The sequence below is a fragment of the Cyphomyrmex costatus genome, unplaced genomic scaffold (genome assembly GCF_001594065.2).
Source record: "Cyphomyrmex costatus isolate MS0001 unplaced genomic scaffold, Ccosl1.0 scaffold365, whole genome shotgun sequence".
Lineage (NCBI taxonomy): Eukaryota > Metazoa > Arthropoda > Insecta > Hymenoptera > Formicidae > Cyphomyrmex > Cyphomyrmex costatus.
Window position 1 is genome coordinate 18,162 of NW_017277830.1, and position 9,041 is coordinate 27,202.

Below are 9,041 nucleotides of genomic sequence, written 5' to 3' on the forward strand. Positions count from 1 at the left end.
CGTGTTTTTTCCCATTGTTTCCCAAGAGATTAATTTCTTATATTTTTAAACTAAACATAGAACTGTAAAGTATTTAATACTGTACTTAAATAGAATAATATATTACGTTATTATATGTATTAAGATAAAATAAAAAAGATATTATTACATAATTTTTCTCTGAAAATAAACACGAATTTTTTTCCTACGATTATCTACAGTTTTGGTGTACTCTAAAAAATAGTGTATATATATAATAGTGTATAATTTTCACTGTGTGTCGGTATTAATATTAATATTAATATGACATAGATTTAATATCATAAGTTTCCACACCATGTTGGTATTAATATTAACACCAACGTAATGTACAAGCACCGCTTGGATATATATTAAATTCTCATTAAAGTGTTAAATTCACACCGACACTTTTTAGAGTATAAAAAATACGATTTAATTAAATAAGATCTCAATTGAGAGAAAACTGCAAAATAAGATCATTCAATATCAATATTCAAATCAATATATAATTTTAGTATATAAGATGTTCTATAAAATTACTTTTAAACTAATTCAAAATATCTAAAGTACTAATATCTAGAGTACATCAGTAATTTTATATTGTATTTTTGTACGATTTACGAAAAGGCAAAGTTCAAGAACCATCTCGAGCGTAACGGAGAGAGATGAACTCTGCGTAATTGGCACGCGCGAATTCCGTAGCAGCACGATGGAATCGTCAAGGTTCACGTACATACGACGTGTTTTCAATGACTACGACAAAGAGCGATTCGTTAGTAGAAGTTGAAATGGAAGGGGCCAAACAAGCGTACCGATAGATTTGTCGGTTGGTCAGTCAGTATACTCTTCGCGATGGCTGCATCAAGTACCGACAGCATCATCGAGCTATTGGAGAGACTCTTGAAGATTCTTAAAGAAGAGAATGTATTCAATCGATCTGACGATCAACCTGTGGTACGATTCCGTCATCCTCAATATTTACAGGTAAATAATAGTTTAATTTTCGGGGCCAATTATGTAAAAGTTTCGAATATATTAACTTGTCACTTTTTACATATGACTTTTACAAATAATTTTTTAAAAACTATTTTACATTTCAATTTACTTCGATCGTAATACTATATTTTCATATTTTGCACTACATCATAATTTTATGTCACATCATATATTTCTATTATTTTTCTCTTTCAATTAAATAAGGATTAATAGTATCGTTCATTTTTTTTTTAAAGAGATTATTTATATAGTTTATTAAGTGAAAATCGATGGAAAAATATTAAACATTATTCGATTAAACATTGTTAAACATTAATTAGTAAAAATTGTAGAGTTGGGAAATAACGCATTACTTGTAATTATTTTGTCGATTTTTATCTTGTTATAATAACGATTTGATAATGTTTGCGAATTTTTATGACGGTAAGTAATGGTAACACCAGAGTTGGAAAAGTTATTTGTAACAGGTTGAAAAATTCGTAACTGAAAAAAATAAGTCCTAACTTGTAATGTGTTACCTTTTTTACTTGTTAGAAGTAACGTTACGTGTTATAAAAGTTATATACTCTTATTACTTTTCTCAGTAAATATAACTTATAACGGTGACAAGTTACTTTTCAAAGTAACTTTTCCAATCTTAGCATAACCTTAGCGTTTAGTTAGTTAAGCTTTAAAATACATTACGAGGCAACATCCTTGCACATAGGAATACGGAATAAGGCAAAGCGATAAATTTTCCACGAGTTGGAATTCTGTGTCTATCGCTCTATAGCTTATCAATCAGTGTTCGTATTTTTTTAACTTAAAACAGATAGAAGAATATACTATCAGTCTATATATATATATATATATATATCACAGATAGAAGAATATACAATCTATACGATCAGATTGGTTGTCAATTTGATTTCTTTCGCGGCATAGTGTGCAACAGGAAATGATAATTATATATCGCTTTATATCTATTTATTCCTATCGCTGTTCTTGTCCCTATTGTTTCGCATTGTGTTTAGAGCTTTACTATCCTGAAAAATTGCAATGTCATTATCAAATTGTTTATTATAAGAAGTAACGGCAAAATAATGGTAACATTTCCTAACCTTGTGAATGGAAGGACATATCAAAACAAGTCTTAGTGTCCAACTTCTTTTTTTTTTTATAAAATAGTTAAGTTTTATTATGAGTTTAAATGAACTCGACAATATTTTTATTCCTCTAGGAATAACATCTTAATTGTCGCACATTAGTTGGAAAACGAGCTTGGTTGGTTGCTTTATCGTATTTCATAATTGCTAAAATTTGATTTAGAAACACTTCTGTTTGTTTTTAAACGTTCTTTTTGAGATGCACTCCTCTCTCTTTTCGCTCTTGAACGAGGTGTTATCTTTGTTTGAAGATTGTTCTTAAGCATTTCAGAGCAAGATTAATATAATCAAATGCGTAATGAAAACCGTCAATATAACACTGATATTCATTAAAAAGTAATAATGCCACAAGTGCAATATATTATATTATAAAGTATTAATAGTATTATTAATAATAGTAGCATAATAAATACGTTTGCTTCATTTCTATTGAAATATTTAACTTAAATATTTCAACGATTATGATGTATAGCACACGTAGACAGTACTATGAAAATATTCCACGGTACACAATGAAATGCTTGCTCATGGAATAATAATATGATACGCAGAAGTTTGTGATGAGGACAATGTTTGCAGTTTTAATCGTGTAATCGGAATGTTCACCAAATGAATTGTCGCTTTCATTTTCAAGAAACTTTGATATGCCACAATAATATATCATTCTTTCAGAAAGTTTCCTTATAGATAGGGATAGTATAAAATAAAAAATATTTTAAATCCAAAGTAACAAGTTTATAAATTTGAGTTTTTGACGTTTTGATTTATTTATATATACACATATAGTTAATATATACACATATATGGTAGTTTATTACAATCTTAATACACTCCAAAATTCCCAAGTAGCAAGCTGACTTATTTGTCATCAGTTTGACAACAGAAAAGTAACGTTTTTAATGTCCTTTTGACATTAAAATAACAGCAAATAAGTCAGTATACTACTTGGGTTTATTGATTTTTCTGTAAAAGATACGGTGAACATAATGTCTACAACTTTAATATAATATATATATCACAGATATGAGTTTACCTGCTGTTATAAACATTTTCTGCACTTGCATGCACGCGCACATCATTTAAACATAATTTAATATAAAAATTCTTGAAAACTGTAGTTTCTAAGGAAACAAAATATGCGCATAAAGTTACAAGATGCTCGGAAGTGAGATCATGTACCAATGCTGTTTTAAATCGATTCAACACATTTGTAGTGAAAGAATTTCAGTAGTGTTGCTTGTTGTATGTATTTATGACTCCGTTCCGTTCTTCACTGCGAATATTGAAAATATGTGAATTATGTATACTATAATTATTCAGTACTCGCGTGCAATGAATAACGAAATGCAATCATTGTGGCATTGTAAAAATAGTGTGAAGCAAACTCTCAAAAAGGAGTTATTAATCAAAAAATAAACTGAGGTGGATTCATTTTTATGCAAAAAAACATACATAATACAATTACGAAATGCAATCTGGTGTGTATTAAAATGAATAAGCAATATATTGTATTTTATACGTGCGCGTGCGTTAGTGTATTTTATGATTCTTTATGTTTTTTTGTATTAATTGTAAGTTGGACCAAGTGAGCAATTGTAAACAAATGTAAATGAACAACTTGCATTGTTAATATAGCAATTATATTCTATAACGTAAACTACAATTTGTTTAAAGCTTATAGCAATATTTATTTTATTGATGAGAAATTGTTTTCTTATTCATAGAAAATCATGCCACTGTCTTTGGACGACAAGCCAGCAAGTAACAGGGAAATAGAAACAGTGATACGACAGACTGTACAGTTTTCCGTAAAAACGTCTAGTCCTCATTTTCATAATCAACTCTACGCTGGAGTTGATGAATATGGATTAATTGGCTCTTGGTTAACGGACGTGTTGAACACCAGCCAGTAAGAATAATTTTCAAATTTTAAGAGATAATTTAAAATAGTGAACAATGTGTGTATTCTCCATTTTCGTAATTGGATGTAATGATATCTACCTTTCTCAATAAAACGAATGAATAATCAAAGCTATATTTTTTTATTGTCTCGTGTGCGTCAGATATTGCTAATCTAATTTGCATTTCAGACGATGCACGACCTATGATAATTTCAATTAACGATGTATTGAAGTTCTTATCATCGTCGAGGAAGTTTTAGTTTTGTTAGAAAAATGAAAGTTAGATAACTTCTCTTCGATAAATTATCTTCAGGAATATTCTTCAATGTAGTTGTAAATGATGCTATGTGCATCTAAATGAAGTGAAGTACAAGTAACTAACTGCTAATTGATTGTGAACATTTCTGTTAGGTATACCTACGAAGTCGCACCCGTATTTACTCTCATAGAGCGAGAAGTGATACAGAAATCTCTAGAGCTGGTTGGCTACCCGTCGATGCCAGACGCTGATGGTATAATGTGTCCAGGTGGTAGTATATCGAATATGTACGGAATGATATTGGCCAGACACAAGATATTACCGTCTATCAAAAAGTCGGGGCTCTTTCCGTTGAAATCACCTTTAGCATGTTTTACTAGCGAAGATAGTCATTATTCAATCCTGAAAAGTGCTAATTGGTTGGGTTTTGGCATCGATCAAGTTTATAAGGTATGATAATGTGGAAAAATATCTATAATACTTGTTTGAAGAAATGTGCTACATTTTAATCTTCTTTCAAAAAACCGAAATTTAAAGAAATGTTCTCTATATATGATTCTTATTTCAATTGATAATTAATTATTGAATTGTATGTTTTATATATTTAAGCTAATAATCATAATGATTAATTACACGAGAGAATATACTTCCGTTACAGGTGAAAACAGACGAGTTTGGTCGCATGAAAGTGGCTGACCTAAAGAGACTTATAATAAAGGCGAGAAATGATGGAAAACAACCGTTCTTCGTAAACGCCACCGCCGGAACCACTGTGCTTGGTGCCATCGATCCGTTACCAGAAATCGCCGCAGTATGCCGAAGCGAGTCACTTTGGCTGCACGTAGACGTCAGTATAAGTATGATATAATGAAAGTCGATTAGAACCGTAATTTAAACAGACGTTTGTTGCAGGCATGTCTCGGTGGAACTTTGCTGTTCTCGGAAAAATATCGGTACAGGTTGCGGGGCATCGAATTGTTCGTAATTATTTATCATGATGCCGTTGCGGAAGGAAAGTGACGACCTTTCTAAAATTGAAAGTCTACTGCTGGTTCGCATACCAGTGTCTTGAGTATAATCATTGTCTGCGTGATTTATTTTCAAGCGATCGATTTCTATTAGGATGTTTAGGCAAAATGTTAAAATTCTATGTATTCGAAAAAAACGGGAAAATGAATACTTTCTTTTCTGCAACGTTAAGAACTAAAAATGATTTCCTGATGCAAGCAGTTTTTCTAACTAATTCTCTTTACTTTATGACTCTTTATGACTGGCTCAGATCAGACTCGATGTCCTGGAATCTGCACAAGATGCTCGGTGCACCGTTGCAGTGTTCTTTATTTCTGGTCAAAGGTAAAAATACACTGTACGAGGTAAATTGTGCCCAGGCCAAGTATCTTTTCCAGCAGGACAAATTTTACGACGTTAGTTGGGACACAGGCGATAAAAGCGTGCAATGTGGCAGGAAGGTAATTACGTATCCACTATATTGAATTTTTACGAGATATCATGTCGGAATTTATTCACAATAACTTGTATATTACAGAAAGAGCTAAGATTTTCGTTTAAAAGATCTGTAGATACGTAGAAAATAGAAAACATAATTTTTATATTTTTATAACTTTGGTCAAAAACCATCATTAATTACTGTTCGATAGCGAGAAGATATTATATATACGCCGGCCAAGTTGAGAAAAATATTTAATAATTACAGAATATAAAATTTGTACATTGTATAAATTCAAATCACAATAAGCTATTACAATGAAAAAAGTGTTATTAACGCAATTCGTTTTAGAATAAAATTCTCGCTTGATATAATTTAATATTATCTTGTAAATTTTGTAAGTAATAGATATTGTAAGTAATAGATGTATTACAATCTGTCATGAATATTTCATTGAAATGTTAATCTGAAAATGAAAAGGTATTAAAAAACAATAATACAGATTTATGTTTAAATATGTTCAATAATTATCCTGGAAATAATAAAATTAATTAAACGATAAAACATCTTAGTATTCGATTAAACTGTTAATAATAAAAATGTCACAATTTTGAACAAAATTATAAGAAAGATATCATAAGTTTTACAAGGATCCTTGCAAGAAAAATTATCTTAGTTTGAAATATTCTTTGAATGAAATATATCAATATCTCATATAATAAGCTCAGTTTGTAAATAACAATCGTATTGGTTTATGAATGAAATAATCTCACAACATTAAAGACAATGTATGTTCATTGAGAACGAAAGATATAACTAATTGAATTCAAGACAATCAATAGTTGTCGCCTTCTTTCTTTTTTTGTAAATATAATTGAGTAAGTACGTCTAATTGAGAAATGTACGTCTCAGAATCATTGCATGAGAATGATTTACCAAGTGAGAGGACTTAACATAAATACTGTAAAATACCTTTCTACAAAGGTACTTGGTAGTCATATGAAAGAATATACGCTTCCGTCCAGAACAGTTTAAGTAACTTGTCTGGCTTAGCCGGCTTGAGAGAAAGGAATGCGTATGCCATGTATCGTTATTGATACCGTTTGAGAACGTGTGCCGGAAATCCTTCAGATTGTCTAAACCAACAAGCCAAATTTCCAAGGTTGGTAGACGAGTATTATCTAGATCTGAAGGATGAATATGGTAATTAGCTCATCGGCCACAATACCTTTATAACTTCCACTGTATGAAATCTATTTAACTCGAGAAAATATACGTGATTACTTGAAACGGTCTCCTTTTTTGGTTATCAGGAGAAGTAAACAAACAATTGAATTAGTACAAGAAATAGAAACTGAAGTTCGTAACGATCATGTTACGCGCGTATTTTTTTATTTGAGTGAACTCGCAACAATTACTCATTTTAATCTATTTAATAATATTTTTTAAGGTCGATGCAGTGAAATTTTGGTTAATGTGGAAAGCCCGTGGCAAGATCGGCCTTACGCGATCAGTGGAACAAGCAATGTCCTGCGTGGAATACTTTCTGAAGCGAATTAAAGAGACCGCCGGTTTCCGGTTGGTGCAACCTCACTACCAGTGTTGCAACATTTGTTTTTGGTAAGAGATTCGGCGTTATCGAGAAATACGCAGTTATAAGACGAATTTTTTTTCAGGTATATACCATCAACAATGCGCAATGAGAATGAAACTCCAAATTGGTGGGAGAGACTGTACCTTGTCACAGTCGAAATAAAGAAACGTTTGATTCTAGAGGGAACTCTCATGATTAGTTATATGCCATTACCGCAGAAGGAGATTGGCAATTTTTTTCGCATGGTTGTAAATTGCCAACCATCACCCACAAAATCGTCCATGGATTACGTTATCGATCAGATAGAAAAAATCGCGACTGATTTATAGAAAAAATACTTCTCTTTGAGTTGTGTTCTATATAATAATATTGAAGATTTGTTCTTATCGTGAAAAAATTGGTATTATAAGTACTTACGGAGTCGCATAAAAAAAAAAGAATTTTGTCTTTAATACAAACCAGAGCTCGGCACGAAATGCAACTTTCGGCCGATTTTCGAATCGACTCCGTCTACCGCTATCCCCTTCACCTCACTACCCCGCGCGCAATCCAAATACTGCTCGACGCTTAGGAACGTACTAAGACGCTCATAGTCGTAAGAAGCGTTTTTTCATTCTATCTTACAGCGAATTCGATTGGATCCACTCAGAGCGCACTGATGCACATTAAAATAGTACACAAATTGAAAGTATAAAAATGTTTGTTTGATATAAATATAAAAACGGAATTAAACCATGAGATCTGCAATAGATGTTACTGTGCCGTTACGTAAAATCTATATTTTATAATTCGAATACTTGCATTTTACTTTTACACGGATTAAATTTGTGTATAACGGCTTTAATGTACAATAATATACACTAATACGGTCAACCGAGAGAATTCACTATTAGTTTCGTATATAATAAGCGAAAACAAAAGATAGATGAGCTTACGTCTATGAGCGTAATGATTACGTCTTAGTACGCTCCTAAGCGTCGAGCGGCATTTGGGGCGGGGTAGTGAGGTGAAGGGGATAGCGATAGACGGAGTCGATTCGAAAATCGGCCGAAAGTTGCATTTCGTGCCGAGCCCTGTTACAAATAAACGCGCAAAATGCAGCGAATACAATATCTATATTATTCGCATAAACGTATGACTTCGATAATCATAATTTATTTGACGCTCGACAGCATCAAATTATCCATCTTACGTCGTTAGTTCACATATATAGAGTTATTAGCTGTACAAGGAGATACTGCGGTGTCGTCTATATTACCGATAAAACTAGCGTTTTTGACGTTTTCGTTCCTCTCTAACTTCTTCGTAATAGTTTCGCACAATAAAAATTCTTTCTTCACTTAATTATTTTTAAATATTCATGCTAATGTACCTGGCTCCTGGTCTATATTGTGTCCAAACCTGGAAAAAAATATGAAATTACAGATTTCTTTATTGATTTAATCTCAGTATAACGACCAACGCTGAAGATAAAAATAGATAAAGAAATCTGTAATTTTATATTTTTTCCTAGTTTTATCAATAATACAGACGGCTCCAGCATCTCCTTAAGAATACATTTATGTATACTTCTTTTACGTAAAATTTCTGATTATTAAAAAATTTCGTATTTATAAAATTATATTAATAAGAATCAATTAATAAGAATTAGATTAATAAGAATCAATAAAAATTGTTTTAAAGAAATTTTATTTTATTT

At 31.4% G+C, this 9,041-nt stretch overlaps 1 protein-coding gene across 1 annotated transcript; it reads left to right on the plus strand.

Annotated features, from left to right (window-relative positions):
- Positions 1-839: 839 nt before the first annotated feature.
- Positions 840-8,773, plus strand: LOC108776614 (cysteine sulfinic acid decarboxylase). The gene is made up of 8 exons (XM_018543284.1): positions 840-984; positions 3,866-4,050; positions 4,454-4,751; positions 4,960-5,148; positions 5,214-5,278; positions 5,581-5,770; positions 7,199-7,368; positions 7,425-8,773. Exons 1-8 carry the CDS (start codon positions 853-855, stop codon positions 7,669-7,671), a joined length of 1,476 nt encoding a protein of 491 aa, XP_018398786.1. The 5' UTR covers positions 840-852; the 3' UTR covers positions 7,672-8,773.
- The last annotated feature ends 268 nt before the right edge of the window (positions 8,774-9,041 follow it).

Excerpts from the sequence above, each read along its gene's own strand:
- LOC108776614 (XM_018543284.1), top strand. The coding sequence starts at position 853 with ATGGCTGCATCAAGTACCGACAGCATCATCGAGCTATTGGAGAGACTC. Across the intron at positions 5,279-5,580 it reads AGGTTGCGGGGCATCGAATT|ATCAGACTCGATGTCCTGGA; the intron begins GTTCGTAATTAT and ends TGACTGGCTCAG. Across the intron at positions 5,771-7,198 it reads GCGTGCAATGTGGCAGGAAG|GTCGATGCAGTGAAATTTTG; the intron begins GTAATTACGTAT and ends ATATTTTTTAAG.